This window comes from Salvia splendens, chromosome 20 (assembly GCF_004379255.2).
Source record: "Salvia splendens isolate huo1 chromosome 20, SspV2, whole genome shotgun sequence".
In the NCBI taxonomy this organism is placed as follows: Eukaryota; Viridiplantae; Streptophyta; class Magnoliopsida; order Lamiales; family Lamiaceae; genus Salvia; species Salvia splendens.
The window spans coordinates 21,993,501-22,014,035 of record NC_056051.1 but is presented as its reverse complement, the minus strand read 5'-3'; the positions used below and the strand labels follow the sequence as shown (position 1 = coordinate 22,014,035).

At 40.4% G+C, this 20,535-nt stretch overlaps 1 protein-coding gene and 1 pseudogene across 1 annotated transcript; both read right to left on the bottom strand.

Annotated features, from left to right (window-relative positions):
- Window positions 1-89: 89 nt before the first annotated feature.
- Window positions 90-4,646, bottom strand: LOC121782544 (annotated as a pseudogene).
- Window positions 4,647-8,267: 3,621 nt separating this feature from the next.
- Window positions 8,268-12,695, bottom strand: LOC121782541 (ubiquitin carboxyl-terminal hydrolase 18-like). Its single transcript, XM_042180421.1, has 11 exons — window positions 12,563-12,695; window positions 11,386-11,554; window positions 11,207-11,295; window positions 11,030-11,115; window positions 10,672-10,834; window positions 10,446-10,569; window positions 10,162-10,319; window positions 9,648-9,732; window positions 9,043-9,255; window positions 8,884-8,945; window positions 8,268-8,481 (listed from the first exon to the last, which is right to left on the bottom strand). The coding sequence occupies exons 1-11, from the start codon at window positions 12,655-12,657 to the stop codon at window positions 8,418-8,420; spliced, it is 1,308 nt and encodes a 435-aa protein (XP_042036355.1). The 5' UTR covers window positions 12,658-12,695; the 3' UTR covers window positions 8,268-8,417.
- Between the last annotated feature and the right edge of the window lie 7,840 nt (window positions 12,696-20,535).

The following is a 20,535-nucleotide window of genomic DNA, read 5'->3' as shown; positions in this document are numbered from 1 at the left end:
CTTCTCCTTCTCAATCTGCAGATGCATTATAAACCTCAAGCTGTTTCCAGCCTCGCTAAAATTAACACTCATCAATAATCACATCCACATAGACGCAAATCACAACACATTTCATATAATTTTATACGTTACAGACTAAGTCACTAGTGAATAATCCCAGATTTCATATAAATAAAATATAGAACTCAAGTTACAGACATTCTTGGTGCCTATGTAGTCTTCTTCAGTAGTGCATCTTAGCAAAGACTGGTATCTATTTGTTTTTACAGTTGAGTACTGTTGCACAAGCTTTCCCTATTGCTGTTTCCTTTTTTTGTTCAAACGAAGAAGAAATCAGTCTTATTGGGTGGTAGTGGTATGAGATGATTCCACTTTTGCAGCCAGAAACCTGACAACTACAATGGTGATGTTATCGCCACTTCCTCTCTGGTTAGCTTCTTGCATCAGCCTCTTGGCTGCATCTTCGGGATCTGGGATCGGTTTAGTCATAGAAACAGCCTCCTGAAAGTTAAAACATGGATGAGAAATTGAGAATTACCACCAGACGATCAAAGATCACATAAACATGAATTATATCCAAAAAGCGGACCTCATTTTTCACCACGTCCCAAAGCCCATCGCTGGCAAGGATGAGAAACTCGAGGGTGTCATCGACCTTTTCCTCCTGGGGCGAACATTCAAGAAAGTTATATTCAAGCAACAAATTCCTTATCACTTGAATATGTAACTACTGTTAAGATTAAAATCTCAACAAACAATAACATTTTTAGCAAGGAGGTTTGAATTTTTGGAACACCGTCTCGGAGAGAACACCTGAATATCTGGGTCAGCAACGACATACTGCTTCAGCTGTCTATCACCAAATGCACGAGATACAGCAAGCACTCCTCCGACTCTCCAAGTGCCTGTAGAGAATATTTAGATGGTGAGAAAACCAGAACATTGTCTGCAGAAAATAAAGAGTGAAAAGATAAACGGAAAGGCATCTACCAGCCCACATCACGAAGCCACCAGCGTCTTCAATCCGTTGTCTCTCATCTGTCTGGTCTGGTTTATGATCTCGAGAGACAGCAAAAGCTGCAAGATATAACACAACCATTGATTCAAAATTGCAACAAGTTCCAGAATGAATCTCATTGACTCCACAAAAGAAGCTTAGATATAACAAAGTCTAACCAATTTAGTTCACATAACAGAGTTAAGTTGGATTAGACTTGGACTTAGTCGTGCATCGGAAAGAAAAGAAAATTGAGCATTCTAGTGAAACTTTCACCATGTGACAGCTCTTTTCAAATCCTACACCGCTAGTTTTACGTTCCTTAAAGAAGTGGTATCGAGGAAAAGATTTCCGGTTCTCACCGTCACCACCCCTGCAAATGACGGCTCTTGAATCTCCAACATTTGCCACCAGTAACCGATCGCCAACAAGGATAGCTGTGGAAGCAGTAGATCCAGCATCTTTGTTCTGATTGTTCTCAGATTTCAGGAATTCCGAATCCGTATGACTGTAGGCATCCGCTGGAATGAGAACAAGATAGTTAAAACAGTTAATGTGAAAACAGTATATATACACACATATATATGAGTATAACTTATAGCTGAAGAGAGTAGCATAAAAAGGACTTACATATAGCTGATTTAGTGTCAGAAATAAATTTGGATGCCTTATCAGATTGCTGAATAAGTTATGTTTGACATATTCTGCAGCTCGAGCTCCACCGTGGCCTAACAATGAAAGTTAATTAGAGTTATGATACATTGCCAATATATCATACCTTAGATACTGGTTAAAGAAAATCATAGAAAATTAAGATGAGATGCAATACATACCAAACATACTTACCACTATTGGGAAATATTTTCTACAGAAAATCAGATAATAAAAGTACCTAGATGGAGGAGCATAACTTGGGAAACTAAAATACATATCCTTAAGAACAGCGCATTTATCGTATGCAAACTAGGAACCTACAAACAAAGAAAATACTAACAACTGTATAAAAAAAATAGGGATGAGTAAGTCCTCTATCACTTGCAAATCTGCATTTATACGTCCCTTTTTGCCATCTTTTTGCAGACTTGATAACCAGTCATCCCATTCAAGAAATTCAAACCACATGCACAAGTCATAGAAAACTAAAGTTCTTAAAACGTGTTGCTAATTGGGAAACAATATTCTGCCATATTCACAACACAAAAAGTGGATAAATTTGTACTCAAACTGAAACTCAGTCAGTCTCACAACAATAGGAAATCAGATATCCACCTAGGCGGTGAGAGTGCAATGTTCATGCACACACAACACAAATACATACGCAGAGAGAGAGAGAGAGGAGAGAGAGAGAGGACCATCAAAGACTCCAAAGAGACCGACCACCTCTCCGTCAACACCATCAATCCTTGTCTCGTAGAAATCTTCCATTGAAGATCTTTTACCCGGAGAACTTGCATATCCATAGCTGAATTTTCCATTCTGACTGCACCAAGTTTATAAGCTCAATGTTAGACCGAACCGAACCATGAAAATACACTTCTCAGATATCAATAATTCATAAAGGTGGAAACCAAAACCTTAATGTTCAAAAGCATTGTAGAACAAACTAAATGAAATGTTTAGATATATAATTTGAGCTCAATGAAACAATGGTTAGCTGAGGAAACATGCTAGGAGTTCCTTTCCTTGAGGATAGGAATTCTGAGACATTGTACTTTTAGAGAAAGACATGAGAACTCTTCGTCACTAAATGTGGATTAACTAGTCTACTACATGATCTAAAAATCTAAAAAACGTGGGTAAGAGGGTATTTTTATTTAAAACAAGTGAAACGAGGAAAACAACAAAAATACTATTTATAAATAATAGACAATTTGTTTCCAGATAAATACATGTCAAAGTTTAATGCGGAAGACGACAAATAATACCGTTTTCTAAAAAAATAATACTATCATAGCATATATTGAGACAACCAACAATTTTATCAACCTTTCTTGCCGCCATAGTATGGTAATTTTATGAGGCCCACGAGGAACTGCCATTATCCGTGCGTAAACAATCAGACTCACCAAGTATGAAAGCAATACACGCGTGGTATATAAGAGACTATTTGAAGAAAAGTTCTATAATGATGGAAAACAATATCTGGAAGTGATATCATTCCTTTTCTTGAGATTATGAATTATGAGATATTATACCTTAAGAAAAGACAAGACACACGCTGTCACTAATAAAAGAAGCATGGACAAAAATTTCTACTGCGTAATCTAAAGCCATGGTTAAGAGGGTATTAATTAAAACCATATATAAGCAGCTCTTTGGTTACAGGATTTAATTGTTAGACATTTACATAAATCCATTCCCATGTCATTGAACACAATAAAAAAACCTTTGTACTCGGAGGAGTTGTCAGGTTCACCGCAGAAAACAACAAAAGTGAACCATTTTTCTTATAACAATTATCATACTAAACAACCAAGAGCTGTTATTTCAAGCTTTTTGAAGCATTGCATGATCATTTTAAAGCACCTTAACAAGGCTAGGAGAAACAGCCATTATCGCCGGTTAGAAATAAGATTCCTTGAGTATGAATGAATTACACATTTATCATGAATAGTTATGATTCGACTGAAAGTTCTACAATAACAGAAAACAATATCTGAAAGCGGACAAAGCTCAATAGTTTGACAAACCAGAATTCGAAATCTTTTCAAGTCGAACCAATCATAGGGACTATTAGAAAATCAAGATTCTCACATAAGCTATAGAGATGCTGGATGTCCCGTTTCTTGTAGACTTTTAAAAAGGTGTGGGAAAACTCGTATTTTCCTAAAGAATTATTCGAATTCAAGAACCATCAATCCAGAACTTTTTCCACAGAAAGGATAACATGAACAAGAACATATTCCAACATATCAATACAAAAAAATAGATAGAGCAAGAAAATCACCTAAGGCCACCGCCGCTGACCGGGGCAGTATCGACGTGGACTTGGCTTGTAGACTGTGACAATACTGAGTTCAGATAACCCATGTGATCAATCTCTCTTCTATTCCTTTTCCAATTCAAAATTTCTGTTTTTGTTTCACTATATCTGACCCTCTTTTCTAATTAATGGAAGGAATTCACCTAATTTCTTCCTTGTACATTTACCTAACAAATCTTAAGAGGCCCAAATGGGGAAATGTTTATTGTTGAAAGAGTAATGTGTATTAACCCAAAACACGACAAGATCAAACTGGTTCAAATCCAATCAAGGGTATTTTTCCATTTATCCTGCAAAAATAATAGTTAAAAATTACACCTTGATTTAATGAAACACGGCAAACGAAGCAATAAATCACATGAAACTTCACATTCAACTATAGATCTAATATGCATGTGCAGCATAATCAGAGCCTTGGAAATGAAAAAAAGTTGCAACCGTCCAACAACCCCTATTCATTTCCGAAAACTCGTTAATCCAATAGAATATGATTAAATTCGACCAGCTCTCCACATATATATGCAAATCATAAAAAAAAACCCAAATTACAAATTCCAATTCCTTTCAATTTAATCCCCTAAAAATCTAGTCTTGATCAATATATGATTACAAAGTTTCATATCTCAAAAGGAAAATGCATGAAAACAACATGTTCAGCTTATCATTAAAAGACAAAGAAACGTATATGCTAGAGAGAGAATAAAGTACCTGAAGAAATAGGCAGGCAAAGGAGGAGGAAAGAATGAGAAGATGAAGAAAAAGGGGGAGAGGAGAATGAGAAAAGAAAATTAATTAAGTCAAACTAATCAATCATGTAAAATCGTCGTTTTTTCCCTCGTTTTATTATCTCATTGCCACTTCACCATTGAATTTTTATATCGAAAAGGCCAAATTCATGATGCACCTTGTTTTCGTTTCCCCAAATTTACCTAATTTGAGTTGGTTTAGTCAATGCTAAAATTGAGTTGTGACCCAAGTCAAACACTTTTATAAGTCATATACTACCAGCTTAATTAAGTGTGAATTGAAAATAAATAAATAATATAGAAGATAGTGCCTTCCACAATATTCTCTAACTTACTTTATTTTTTCTCTATTTTAAGTATTTATCATATTTTTTAAAATAAGTGTAAAAAAAATGTGTCATCTTAATTGAGACAGATGTAGTAGTATTTATTATTAATTAGAAATCTTTTTGAGCGGTACGACTTTTGACGGATAATTAGGAGTGTATTTCAATTAAGAAGACATTTTACTTGTTTGTCAATGTAATTGTTATGATTTCATGCGTGTATATATTCAATTTTGTTTACTCTATGTATTTAAATTCGTTAAGTCTATATTTTAGGCAACTTCATTAGTTTTTGGGGTCAAACCACAACATAGGGAGTCAAAATTTGATAGGTTCTTAAAACCTTATATTCTGAAGATTCATCACACATGGACATGGTGGGAGTTTCAGAAAACTCGTGAGTGGTGACATAGTTTTGCCTTGGGATTTTAAAGGAGTAAATCTAACCGTGTATGGAGAGTGTAATAGAGACTACAATTTTATATGTGAAGCAATAAAAATTATCATGTTTTAGGTAGGAGCACTGATTGTTCATTCCGCCACAACATGAGATATTATTTAATAGTACATCACATTATTTTATTAAAGAAAACATTAATATTATAATTTAAGAATGTATTATATTGTGTATCTAAGCATCTCCTGCACAGCAGAGATCCAGATCCAAATCCAAATCCAAATCCAAATCTATAGACACCAACTTCGATACACTTCTTTGCTCCCATAATCTGGACAAGCATTGCAAGAAACTGTGCTTGATCAGGAGATACCTATAGCCAAATCGAAATGCTATTAGTGGATTCGAGCAATGATGCACAACCCCATGCCACTCAACCCTGCAAAATCCTACAAATTTAAGGCTCAGGGACTTAAATTTCCCCTAAATTCAGCGGCAAATATTCGTACTTATAATCAACTACAAAACGACCACAATGTATCAGCTTCACTAATCAATAAATTTCTTAATATAACTTCTTTATCAGCTAGAAAGTAATAATTGAAGATGAGGAATTCACCTTTAAAGCATCCGCAACGACGGACGCGGACCGGCGTGCGGACATTCGCGCGGGACGTCCTCCATTAGGCTAGCGACCGGCGGACGTGGACGTCACTTGCGGACACCGGAGTTCCGTGGATTTCCGACGACGTCCGTCCGGACGTCAGCCACTGCGGCCGACATGTTCGATGAGTACCTCCACATCGGCGAGACGACTGCCCGCGAATGTCTGAAGTATTTTTGTGAGAGCTTTAGGGAGATATTCAGGGATAGGTATCTTCGGAAGCCTACCCCTGAAGATTGTCAGGCTCTGATGGATATGCACGGGAGTCTGCACGGGTTTCCGGGAATGTTGGGCAGCATAGATTGTATGCATTGGGAGTGGAAGAACTGCCCCGCCGCCTAGAAAGGGGTGTTCACTACCGGTTTCAAGGGCAAGAATCCCACGATGATCCTTGAAGCGGTAGTTGAGTATCGGCTGTTGATTTGACATGCGTATTTTGGAGTAGCCGAGTCAAACAATGACATCAACGTCCTCCAGTCGTTGCCCCTTTTCAACGACATGCATGGGCGTTGGTCCGGCTGTCAGTTTCGTCGCCAACGGCAACCAGCACAATATGAGCTATTATTTGGCGGATGTGATCTACCCTATGTGGCCCGTCTTTGTGAAGACAACAGATGCGCAACAGACGAAAAGAAGATCTATTTTGCGGGTCGTCAGGAGGCAGCGCGCAAGGATGTGGAGCGGGCATTTGGTGTGCTCCAGGTTCGATGGGTGGCAGTGAAGGGTCCATCACGGCTGTGGTATATTGACAACATCGCTGATATCATGTACGCATGTATTATCATGCACAACATGATTGTCGAAGGTGAAGGTCCAACACTGATTGATAAGCCAATGATGATGTTGATGCTGACGGTCGAAGCCACGGCGTGACCACCGCCAATGTACTCATGGGGATACCCCATGAAGAGGCCGATCGAGTTCGTGCATTTGCCGACATGCGCCAACGACATGCCCATATTCGACTCCAGAACGATATAATTGAAGAGCTATGGACGCAGATGGATTGTCGTTGATATTTATAATGTAATTTGTTTAGACTTTTTTTTTGAATTTTGATGAAATGTACTTTTTTATTTTTTTATTTATGAAATTATCATTGCACTTTCTCCGTCCGTATTCTTGTCGAAATTTTAATTCCGTAAATTGTTAATTTGGTGAATTTGTGCATTTTTATTATTGTGGATGTCCGTCGGGATGTCCGCCATTGTGTAGTGGGATGTCTTTATGACGTGGAAGGGGGTGTGTTTTTGGAAGTCCGTCGGGATATCCGTCCCACTGTGGATGCTCTAAGCTCGTTTGAAGTAAATTAATCTGGAGCACAACACAATGAATGGAGGCAAATGCAATTGTTTAGCTCAGTCTCAAATGAAAAATGGGGTTTAATATAATAATAAAATAATACCGAGGGTAAGTAATCTTTTAAAGATAAATATAAGGACAAAGGACAAATATGTAAACAATATAAGTAATGAAGGTGAAATTGCAAAAACTTATTAGAGAAAAGGGTAGTAGAAAATAAACGTTTTTGTATTCTGTATACACAACTCTAGCAAAATGGCTAATCTCTTTACAGTCCGGCGTAACACTTTTCTTTAGTGGCTGTTTTCCCAGAAAACCAGGAGGGAAGAGTGGCTTACACTTTTTCGTGGAACTTCCTCCATCTGCTTTCTTCGTAGACTTTATCGAATCAGAGGATGATGAGCCATTCCCGGGCCCAATATTTCCATTATTAGATGTCGAACTAGCAGAGTGCTCTTTATCTGAGATCTCACCGGCAGTAGTATCCCTGGCTGGGATACTACAAGTGTTACTGTCTACATCATCTTTACAGTTCCCAACTGTAGTGGTGGCCACTTCAGTCAACTGTCTGGATGAACCCAATTCGATATTGATTTCATTTCCACAATTCGCTTTAACATCAGAAGTGGACGAAGATGTCCCATAACTCTTGGCATCCACTTCTGTGGAAGAAGTATCAATCACTGAAGAGCTAGTGAGATATGTCTCATCATGATTTCCAGTGGAAGGAACCTCTTTTGGTGTGGTGGGCAATACATCATTGTGATGTTCAGCATCATAGACAATGGGCAAATAAGTCGGCCATTTTTGCGTCTCCTTTTGCATCTGCAGTTAATGAACTTTTTCCCCCACCATTGACCTGATACCCCAAACCATTTGTAGATGATTGCTCCAAATCGACAAAACTGTCAGTGCAAACTACATCAGGCAATGACTCAGCATGTTGTATTGTGGAAGAAGAGCCCACTTCAGTTATTTTCACTTTCTCACTTTCTTCTTTCATCAGCAATTCAGTGGGAAGCAAGCATGATGGGCGAGCATGTATTCTGTCAAAACCAGTGCAAGCCTAATATAATCGCACACCAATTAAGATGCTGTTCAAATGATATCAAGCACTAACAAGCATGCAGAAGCAGAGCCCAAACCAATTATTTTAAGTCCTGTCTGAGGCAGGACCCTGAGGACAGCATAAGTACTAGGGTGGTGTTAGCAGTTGCCGGTGGCTCTGCTTGGGGATTCGAGCATACCCATTTGGACGCATTTAAACAGCGTATACACAGATATATATTCACTTCACAGGGACTTCACATTTAGAGTCTTTAGAAACAAACAGTCTAAACCCATAACTACTACAAAAAAACTTGAGGAGAATATTTATAGATGAACTATCTTATACATGATCTTGCTTCTCATCTTATTCAAAACCTTTTGTTAATCTTATATTAACCCTGTAAAATGATAGAATTACCTGCTGTACAAGAGCATATAGGCTCCCTGTGAAAGCACCTCATCCAAATCAACGCTAGCAACCTAAATAAGAATACCAATATGCAAGTTTGATCGTCTGATTATCTGACGAGCTAAACGAACAATGACATAGTCTAGCAGGAAGATCAGAAACTGTTACCCTGCAATCATCAATTCTGTACCAGCTTCCACGGAAATCCTTAATATAACATATGTAATGGCCAAAATAAGATGCATTCAGCATGTCCACATGGACAATAACAGCATACAGCTTGTAAGTATCATTTCCATCTTCCAATTCACTCATGTATGGGCTAAGATCCAATGTCTCTGGGAAAGTCACCCTCTTATTAAGTTTCCCAAATCTTCCACTCTGCACAAGGAGGAACAAACGTGGAGTAGAGCTCAACATAATACTGACACTATTACTCACATTTTAACTTACTTGGCAAAAGGTAAAACATGGACACATGTATAGGAGCAACAACACAAGTATAAATGAACTTGCCACTATTGAAAGTCCTACGATACTGCATAAAGTGATGCTGAATATCAGTTTTAGACACCATACGGATGATTTATTCAAATGAAAAAACCTCCTGAAAATTATCTTTTCATTAGCACGCCAACATTTTGTTAAGGTGCTACACTACTACTATTCTGATTAACATATTTAAGCATATTAAAAGCTTACGCTTCATCTTCTTCTACAGAATCAAGATATCAGGGGAAAGAGAATCAGCACAATAGATGCAAAGACCATACCTGGAATCTTTTCAAGGCAATTGTAAGAATGTTTGGTGCTCGGTCAACAGTAAGGCGCTTCCAAGCCATGACATATGCATTGCAACTGCAATGACAACACATCCAGATTGGTCAAAAGTTGCAATGTCTGTTATAAAGGTAATAGCACTTTCATGTTATATAACTTGATATCAACAATTACTACGCAGAATTATATGGAATGACATGGGCATCAGTAAATAATAAAATGTGAGTCAAGTGGTTCAAATGAAAGCAATAAAATAAGTGAAGTTCATTTGGCAGATGGAGATACCAAAATAACGGATTAAAAGGTAGTTATAATAATGATAATCCAGCCACACACATACCCTGGCAGATGAAAGTATGAGAAAGCACAAATGGCATAAGCAATAACTAGTGATAATGTGTCCATTTAAACTGCTCAAAAGTGAATTTTAAATTCAGGACAAGATTATAATATGACTGTTAAGAATAAATATTGCTAAAAATGTAAACTTGTGAACATAGCACTCACCCATCACATTTATACATATTATCCCCATGAAGCCGCTCTTTGGCAGTAAATTGATCCAAACACTCCTCCAAAGATCCAGCATCCCCGTGAATTTCAACAGTTAAATCCATCATATTTTCAAATTGGTTTGAAACATTGCTGCATTCCCCGCATATAACCTGAAAGCGGACCAGATTAACCAAGCAATTCGATGCAGGATCTTTAGCATTTGAGGAAATCATCAGAAGAACTGAAAAAGCAAACACACACAAACAATAAAAGCTTGACTTCTTTATGCATGCTACCCGTGATCGAAGACGACCCCCAAATATATGTTGAATTAGGGTTGTCTCTTGATAGCTAGGATGAACTACCTTTTCTCCACCAAATTCATCAAGGCACACAGACTGCATCGTGTCAATGGCAAACCTGAAAAGCAACTGCATGTTACACTTATGCCAACTTCTTTTTTCCTTGTTGGGGGGGGGGGGGGGGGGAGACACAACCACATGTGGGAAAAGTTATAATGACCTCATAAACTCATGGGCATCCTCCTGTTTCCCATATCCAAGATTACCACCTAAGTTAGGCAATCTTGAAAGAATGTTCATTGGAGAAAAAGGATTATCACTTCGGCTAGCCCTTTCCATGTGCAATTGAAACTCACAAAGAAAGCACCAATCATCCCTTTGACCTGGATGACACATAGATGCAATGAAATGTCAAAATCACCAACCAATACATACAAGAAAAAATGGGAATACTGTGTTATTGTATTATATAGAATATTATATATATATATATATATATATATATATATATATATATATATATATATATATATTACACACAGAGAGAGAGAGAGAGAGAGATTAATGGAGGTAGTTACATTCTCTGCGGTGGCCTTTCTCCAACAAGTAGGCAACAAGTGGCCGGGTGTATGCGAGACACTGAAGAACCACATTAGCAAAGCAACTGTACAAAAGCAAGTGGGTCAATAATTATTGGTATTTGACATTTATATTTTAAGCATAAAAGTCAGATGGAGAACAGAATAATCCAATACCTGTTTCCACAGTTAAGAAGTCCACAAGGAGGATAGCCTGGTTTGTCCCAAGTGAAAAATTCTAGAAATTCCTCATATGGGAAAAGTATCTGAAAAAAGAACGGTAATAGGAAATACATATTCAAGCATGTAAATACTAAAATGTAAGTTAGAAATCAGAAAATGAGATGGTCAAATACTTTGTTTGAAGGTTTGTAAATCTTTGAGCTTCCGTCCAAAGGTGTTACTGAAGCTTTCCTTCCCCTCAAATTGGATTTTGGCATTTTATAGTTAGCTTTGTACAGTGACTTCATCTCTTTGCATCTTAACTTGTGCTCAGACCAGTGAGATTTTTGACAAGCTTCAGAGCTGGAATTTTGGCAGGCATAATAAGTACTCCGTATTAGCTAAATAGCAGGGTGAGTATTAATAAATATTGATACATCATAACTTATAAATATGACCTTATTTACGAGATTACACTGCATGAAAATGTAATAGCATCAAAGAAAATCCAATGAAGTAATGGATAGTTTTTCTCTGTCACTATACCCTGTCTGCGATTTCAAACTCATGGCCATAACTTTTTCTTGTAAACACAATCCAGGAATGAGATATCGATAACAACCTTAGCCAGATGAAGAAAATAGGAAAGGTAAAATTTGAAATAACCACGGGTGTCTATTTTTACAAACTCTGAAGCAGGCACAATTTCTCAAGATAAACACGGAATCCAAATTGTTGTAATCAAAATTAGAAAACTGGTTCAAAAACATAAGACATATAATGACAAACCATGCTAATAAGCACAAATATAATTCTCAATGCAGCATCTCACTGCATCTGATAACAATCGCATGCATAAAGAAATTTCCGATATTAGATCATATCAAATGTCCAATTGGGATAGCAACCATTATGATGCTGTGCAATTTTCATTTTTTAGTGCTCTGCAAAACACGGATAGAGCCTTTTGTTCACTCTCCTTAACTGGGAACCAACACAGCAAACAATTTGATTCCTTTACGAGCAGAGGTCAAGAACCAGTAATACTACAGTGCATTGAGCTGAAAAGCTAGTAATTTTCCATATCACGTGCCTGCATTATGCCGATGCGTTTAATGATTGCTTCCTCTCTTTTCTAAATTATTCTAATCAGTAATCACCCTATCCCACTCAAGAAGTACAACTTTTCGATTATTTCATATACAGACAAACCTCACCCGTTTTCGCCAAGGCATGATGTATAAAGCAAGGCCGTAATGTATAAAAGAAAAAAAACCCAAAATTCCAAACAAAATTGACATGCATAAATTAAGGCAATTCAGTGTTAAACACAAAATGAAGCAATTATAAGCATTATTAACACGTAATTACCAGTACTTGACCATCTTGCAGCCGGCGCACTGTTTCTTGGTGAGATTGCCGCACACGACGCAGGAATCAAAGCCCTCGGCAGCGCCGCCGGCCATACTGTCCCTCTTCCGGCGATCCAAGGACGAATAATCGGCGGCGGAGGATCGAAGCTGGAGTCCACCACGAAGTTACCTCGACGCCGTGTTCCGCACCAAATACAGCATGCCGGAAATCCCAACTAACGCCAACACTATGAATTGCAGGAACCAGTTAAGATCCGCCGCGACATGCATTTACAATATGGAATTCCTCAGGATGAACTGATCTGATTGAGATATCATTAATTAATTACTGGGATTTAGGGTGTCGGCGGACACGCCCAATAACCCCGCCCCAGTTTTTGTCCATAGCCCCAATTTTGTTGTTCATAGCCCCAAAATTCTATTTCCGCCACTATAGTGGACAACTCAATAGCCCCCCAAATTTTATAATCAATTTCATTTTTAAATATTTTTTAGTTTCAATCAAGTGTAATTTAAATAATCACAGTATAAATAACTAGAATACGAGGTAATTAGCCCGAATATTCGTTGTATTGCAAACCGGTAAAATTATACAACGATAATTAAAATAAAATACAACTACAAAACTCCGGCACCGTCTTACTCGGTGTCAGAGTCGGCTTCCTCGTCTTCCTCTTCTTCTTCTTCTCCTCCTCCTCCTCCTCTCTCGTTGCTGCCGGCCTCGGTATCCTCAGGCGATTATCAAACCAACCCCAGTCGACTCTCAAGCCGATTGATGAGCCTCTTGTAGACGTTCCTGACGTACGGGTCAGTTTCACTTGCGTATGACCTGCATACGTCTTGCAGTTGTTGCATCAACGTTACGTCTATGTTATTGGCCAATACCTCGTGGGGTTGCCACCGTGGGCTGTGGGATTGGGGCAGACTGGGGGATGCGGGATCCGGACGCGGCCGCCGTTTGGCGTGAGGCAACTTCTACCCCCTCTGGCTTTGCGGATAGCGGCATGTTGTCCCATGGGCCGTCGTCGCCTAATGTGAGTCGCGGCTGGCTCTTCGACTTGCTCGTCGGACTGCTCGAACTCGTGCGAGCCGCTCCCACTGCTGTATTCCCGGGCAAGGTTGTGCCTTGTGCGCTTCGGACCAGGAGCTGTTTCCACCTCGTTCGCCACGATCGACCTGAATTTCGGACAATCCGCGAGGACAAGATACTCCTCCCACAAGGTGAACTTCGGCTAGCCCGTCTTGTGGTATTGGCCCTCCGACAGGGTCTTAACATCTGCTACGCTTCCGGCCACTCTCGGCGTGGCGAAGGTTGTTCTCGTATATGGACGCGAACAGCTTGGTAGCCCGCAGTATCCTACCGAACTTTTTTCGGATCTGTTCTGGGTCGCCCTTCTCGGCGCCGTCGGGCTTCAATTCCTCGTATGCCAACATGACGCGGCCTCCAAAAAACTCCCCGACTCCTGATCGGTACCCACCACGGGGTCCGAAGTGATAGAATCTCACGCCTTCGCCACGACAATGCTCTCGTCTTTGCTGTATGGCTTGCCGCGGCTGGACCGCTCGGGCTGATCACCGCTACCCCTACCCCAACCCGCCGGCGCCACTGCCCTCGCTACTCGCAATGCCGGGGCAGCTACCCGAGTGTCCACCAACGTTGCCGGTGCCACAACTGCCGCCTCAACCCCTAGGGCCTCTGCCCCTACCGCCACCAGAGCCCCGACTGCCGCTACCTCCCTCGGGTCGGAAACGGGTGTTTCCACCCGCGCTGCCGGCGTATCTGGGATGCCGGAACTGAGCAGACCCAGCATAGTATCAAATGCGTCTTGATCTGTTCGGTGATCGGAGATTGGCTAGCTTGGAAAGGGGAACCCGGCCGCGGCAGGTGAAGCGCGTCTAGGTTGGGTCGGTAATCTCCAAAAGCGGAACGACTCAGATTCCGATGTAAAGCGGGCGGCGTTGGTGAGGATCTCCACGACTGAGATGGAGGAAGGGGTGGACTCGATGCCCACGGTGGTGGAGATTGATTCCAACTCCAAGGCTGTGACGGAGCCCCGCATATCCGCCAAATCCCGACGGCTGAGAAGCATATCCGCCAATACCCGATGGCGGCGAATGATGGGCCGACGGCTGAGATGGATTGCTGTCATATCCCGATTCCTCAGTGTCGGGTGATTCGTCGTCTCCTCGGTGCATTTTGTAGAGAGTTTTTTGTAGAAAGTGGGTGTATGGATTTTGTGAAAATGGGAGTGGGGGAAGAGGGGGAGTGGTATTTATAGATGAAAAAAACGAAAAAAAAAATTCAAAAAATGCGGCTATAGCCGCGTGCGGATATCCGCCACTATAATAGCCGCGGCTATAGCCGCGCCTATACACCCACCGCCGCGTCCTCGCTCCACTCGCGGCGAAAGCCGCGTCCACCTTATAGTGGACGCTCTTAGGGTTTCTGTGAGGAGGAAGGGGGAAAATTCAATTGAGTTACCGTAACATTTCTATACTCTCTGCCAATGAAACTAAACTTTTAATTATTATGAATTAGTAATTAGGTTAGCTCAGATTTTTGGTTTCTGACGATGACTTTGTAAGGGCACCCGCAACGCTGTGCCGTTGCGGTTCCTATGCCGTTCCGGCGGAACGGTTCCGCGCGGCACGCGTTGCGGGGTGCGTTCCGTCGCCGTTTCCGTTGCCGTCGCCGTTCCTATGCCGCTGCCGCGTTCCGTTCCGGAGGAACGCGGAACGGAACGTTCCGCCACGCGCCGAGGCGACGTGGCGGCCTCCCATTCGACGCGTGCAGCCCACTCGCTGCCCCGCGAGTGGGCTTCGTCCGGTGACGCAATAATTAATTTTTTTAAAAAAAATTCGAATTTAATAAATAAAAAAAAAAATTTACAACGGTAAGAGACCGTTTTTTTTATATCCGTTTTTTATTTTTATTTTATTTTTATTTTATTATTTACTCTATAAATACTCATATTTCATACTCATTTCAATCACAAACACACATCTATTCCTCTCTATTTCCACCCCAATTTTCATCTCAAATCAACTATATTTTCCTTCTCCCAAATTTAATCAAACTAATGGATCCTTATGAACAAATGCGTCAAATATTGGAACAATCACTTGAAGAAGATCGACGACGGGAGGCGGAAGAAGCCGCGCCACCCCAACGACGCTCCCGTACGTACATCCATCGTAACCGGGAGGAAGCCGCCGCAAGGTTAGTACGCGACTACTTCTGCGATAACCCGGTTTGGGGAGATACGTACTTCCGTCGCCGTTTCCGCATGGGGAAACCGTTATTTCTCCACATCGCGAATACTTTGGCAGCCCGGGAAGAGTTCTTCCAGGAAGGGTTCGACGCGGTCGGCCGTCCCAGCCACACGACGCTGCAGAAATGTACTGCAGCAATCCGCCAGCTTGCGACTGGACAAACGGCCGACATGTTCGACGAATACCCTCACATCGGAGACAGCATTGGGCGAATGTGCTTGCTCAAATTCTGCCAAGGCGTCCGGGCAGCCTTCACCGACGAATTTCTCCGAAGGCCAAGCACGACCGATTGTCAGTTCCTGCTCAACCTTCACGAAACAGTGCACGGATTCCCCGGAATGCTCGGCAGCGTCGATTGCATGCATTGGCAATGGAAGAATTGCCCGGTGGCAGTGGAAGGGGTCCTACACGAGCGGCCACAAAGGCACCCACCCAACCGTTATACTTGAGGCCGTTGCCGCGACCTACCGCCTTTGGATCTGGCACGCGTAACTTCGGGGTCCCCGGGTCGAACAACGACGTAACGTGCTCCACCAGTCCGACTCTTGACCGAAGTTTTGGATGGTAAAGCGCCGGCCATCAACTTCGTCGCCAACAACCGGCTTTATAAAATGGGGTACTATCTCGCCGATGGCATCTACCCGAAGTGGCCTACCTCGTGAAGATGTGCAGTGGGTCTGCGAACCCAAAGCAGACTCTTTTTGCGCAGAAGCAGGAGGCTGCTCGCAAGGATGTGGAGAGGGCGTTCGGGGTTCTCCAAGCGCGCTTCAACATCATCAAAGCCCCGGCTCGTACGTGGTTCATGGAAAACATGGTCGACATCATGTATACGTGCATAATCTTGCACAACATGATTGTCCAAGACGAAGGACCTGAGGCGGGAAATTGGTTCGACGACGAATCCCCCGGAAGCTCAACCGCAAGTAGTCCGCCTCGAAGTGGAGCGCATCCGTCTATACAAGAACGGTTATCTATTCGTGCAAGGGACACGCGACTCTAGTGCCCACACCCAACTCCAACATGATCTAATTGAGCACATTTGGGCAAATTTTGGCGGATGAAATTATTAAAATTGTGTACTTTTATTTTTTTAGGATTTTAATTGTGTGCCTTTTATTTTTTTACGTTTAAGTTGTAATTTTTTTTAATGTTGTGTGTTTTTTTAATAAAGTGTGTTTGTTTTTTTTAAAGTGTGTCTATTTAAATTGAATTGGGTTGGAAATAAAAAAAATGAAATTGAATGAATAGTAATTTAAGGAACGGTTAAGGAACGGTAAGGAACGGAGGGTTGCAGGTTCCGTTCCTTAGTTAAGGAATGGAGTAAAAAAGTACAGTGGGGCCCTCAAATAGTGGTTAAGGAAACGGTATAGGAACGGTATAGGAACAGCGTTGTGGATGGCCTAAGATCGTGAATTTTACGCCCAGTTTAAGAAATTGTTGGCTTGACTAAAACCTTGTTGTTTTCTCATTACTTTTTTACTTTTTATTTTAGGCTTGAAAATTATGTATACGTCATAATAATTTATTGGGATATTAGTCTTAAAATTCATATATTTTAGACAAGTATTCTCTATGAATTATTTTGAACATAGTCTTAAAAATAAAAATAAAAATAAAGTTTGCAGTTTTATTCTATTGACTCAAATACAAAATTTTTAGCAGACTTATTTCTATGTGGGCTAGTTTTGGCGTAGTTTGAATTATAAATGATACAACATCATTAAAACGTCATAATTCTTGAATTCGTCTTGAAGAATGACTAGCACAAAACATTGACAAATGACATTAATATTAAAACCATTGAATATAAATATTGAGGATATGAATTTAACATCATCTATCATAATTATCACATTAAATACATCAATTTGAAGGGGGAAAGAAAAAAAATTTGAAGGGGGAGAAAAAGAAGATGAATACTTTAATTTCGGGATACAATCTTGCAAACCAATACTTACAAATTATGACGAGAAGCCTTCGAAGTGAAATTGATGATATGGACTAAAATTAGTGAAGGGTAGTGCTTGATTGAACTTTATTTATATAGTTTCTCCAACAGAGATTAATCTTCATACACGCTATCGAGTTCAAGATAATTATAAACTTAATTAGAGCATCCATAATAGGAAGTGGACAAGCAATAGCTCAGCCACAAACTCCTCCTGCCACATCATCAGCACTAAAACTCCTCATCCACATCATCCAGACAAGCAATTGGACAAGTAATAGCCCAGTCATAATAAACAAAATTATAAAAATAACAATCACACAAAATACGGAATTCAACTTACGACACAGATACGAGAAAATGCAATAATTCATTTAAATTAAAAAAAGGTACATTAAAAAAATTACAAAATTAAAAAATTACAAAATTACAAAAAAAAAACTAACGCCGTGCAGTCCTCCGCGCCCACAACTCTTCAATTAAAAAAATATCCGCTCGCCGATGGGGAGCCTGCAATAGCGGCGAGCGTTCGGGAATCGGCGTGTGCTCGCCTTTTTTCTCGCCGATTTAGCGCTTGCCGGCTGCAATAGTTCGGCGAGCAGACCGGCGAGCGCCATAAATCGGTGAGCCGGTGCGCTCGCCGCTATTGGAGATGCTCTTATCGAAATACTCTCGGAATCAAATTCTAGTTTATGTAACTGCTCAAATATTATGTATAGATATTTTAAAAAATTCTAATAATAAAAACATTGTTTACTAGATACTATAGGTGATTCTAGCATCACGCGCCATTTACATTATTTTTTTCACCTATTCATAAGAGCACCCGCAACGCATGCCGTTGCGGTGCCTTATTTCGTTCCGGAGGAACGGAACCGCGGCGGCAAGCGTTGCAGCCGCCCGTGTCGTCGCCATTCGGTGCCGGTGCCGTGCCGTGTGCCGTTCCCGCGAGACGCGGCACGACACGTTCCGCCACGCGCCGAGGCGACGTGGCGGCCTCCCATTCGACGCGTGACGCCCACTCGCTGCCCCGCGAGTGGGTGTCGTCACGGTGACGCAATAATTCGATTTTTTTTAAAAAAAAATCAAATTTAATAATAAAAAAAAAATTTGCAACAGTATTGTTACCGTTTTTTTTTTGCCGTTTTTTATTTTTTTTTTGCCATTTTTTATTCGGGGTTCCCGGGTCGAACAACGACGTAAACGTGCTCCACCAGTCCGACCTCTTGACCGAAGTTTTGGATGGTAAAGCGCCGGCCATCAACTTCGTCGCCAACAACCGGCTTTATAAAATGGGGTACTATCTCGCCGATGGCATCTACCCGAAGTGGCCTACCTTCGTGAAGACGTCCAGTGGGTCTGCGAACCCAAAGCAGACTCTTTTTGCGCAGAAGCAGGAGGCCGCTCGCAAGGATGTGGAGAGGGCATTCGGGGTTCTCCAAGCGCGCTTCAACATCATCAAAGCCCCGGCTCGTACGTGGTTCATGGAGAACATGGTCGACATCATGTATACTTGCATAATCTTGCACAACATGATTGTCCAAGACGAAGGACCCGAGGCGGGAAATTGGTTCGACCCCGAATCCCCCGGAAGCTCAACCGCAAGTAGTCCGCCTCGAAGTGGAGCGCATCCGTCTATACAAGAACGATTATCTATTCGTGCAAGGACACGCGACTCTAGCGCGCACACCCAACTCCAACAGGATCTAATTGAGCACATTTGGGCAAACTTTGGCGGATGAAATTATTAAAATTGTGTGCTTTTTATTTTTTTAAGTTTAAGTTGTAACTTTGTTTTAATGTTGTGTGTTTTTTAATAAAGTGTGTTTGTTTTAATTGAATTGAGTTGGAAATAAAAATAAAAAATGAAATTGAATGAATAGTAATTTAAGGAACGGTTAAGGAACGGAGGGTTGCAGGTTCCGTTCCTTAGTTAAGGAATGGAGTAAAGAAGTACAGTGGGGCACGCAAATAGTAGTTTAAGGAACGGTTTAGGAACGGTATAGGAACAGCGTTGTGGATGACCTAACTACTAGTATTAATGTGCTTATAACTTAAGTTTCATTTACATTTTTTTACCTATCCATAACTATTGGTATTAATGATTGAAATCTTACAATATTATTTCGATAATTTTTCTGCATATCTTTAATCGTAGAATTCTATGATGAAATTCAATTTAGATGATAAAGAAATTAATCAAAGATGTATTTTTATTATTATTATAGAGCACATTTTTATAAATTTGCTGATATATATTTGCACATTTAATATTACTAATAATGAATAGTGCTTTAATATATTTACATATTTAACAATATCGCCATAGACCGTTCTTCTTAATTCATAAACTTTCAACAGAGAGTGTATACAATTTTCAAACTAACATGCTTAATCCGAAATATCTAAACAACCATGAGTATATCTAATTAAAAGTTGCATTTTTTTTTCAATCTAGATAACTAAACTTCACACTCTACCAGATTATTAAACCTACATTTTGCAATATAGATAACTAAACTTCACACTCTACTAGATTATTAAACATACATTCTGCTATAAAACTAATGTATGAAAGTTGAACTCGCATTTATTTTCTTACTTTTTTCATTCACTTTATTAAACCTACATTTTGCTATAAAATAAGTGGAACTCATATTCATTTTCTTACTTTTTTTCACTCACTTTATTTTTCTTAAATCATACAATGTGTCTAACAGAATTATATCGCATTTTCTTATTTTTTTCAC

What these genes read in the sequence shown, in the direction of transcription:
- LOC121782541 (XM_042180421.1), bottom strand. Translation starts at nt 12,657, where the DNA reads ATGGCCGGCGGCGCTGCCGAGGGCTTTGATTCCTGCGTCGTGTGCGGC. An exon ending in TGCAAGATGGTCAAGTACTG is followed by an intron (nt 11,555 to 12,562) that starts GTAATTACGTGT and finishes CCAAAATTCCAG; the next exon opens with CTCTGAAGCTTGTCAAAAAT. An exon ending in CTTCTTAACTGTGGAAACAG is followed by an intron (nt 11,116 to 11,206) that starts GTATTGGATTAT and finishes GCTTTTGTACAG; the next exon opens with TTGCTTTGCTAATGTGGTTC.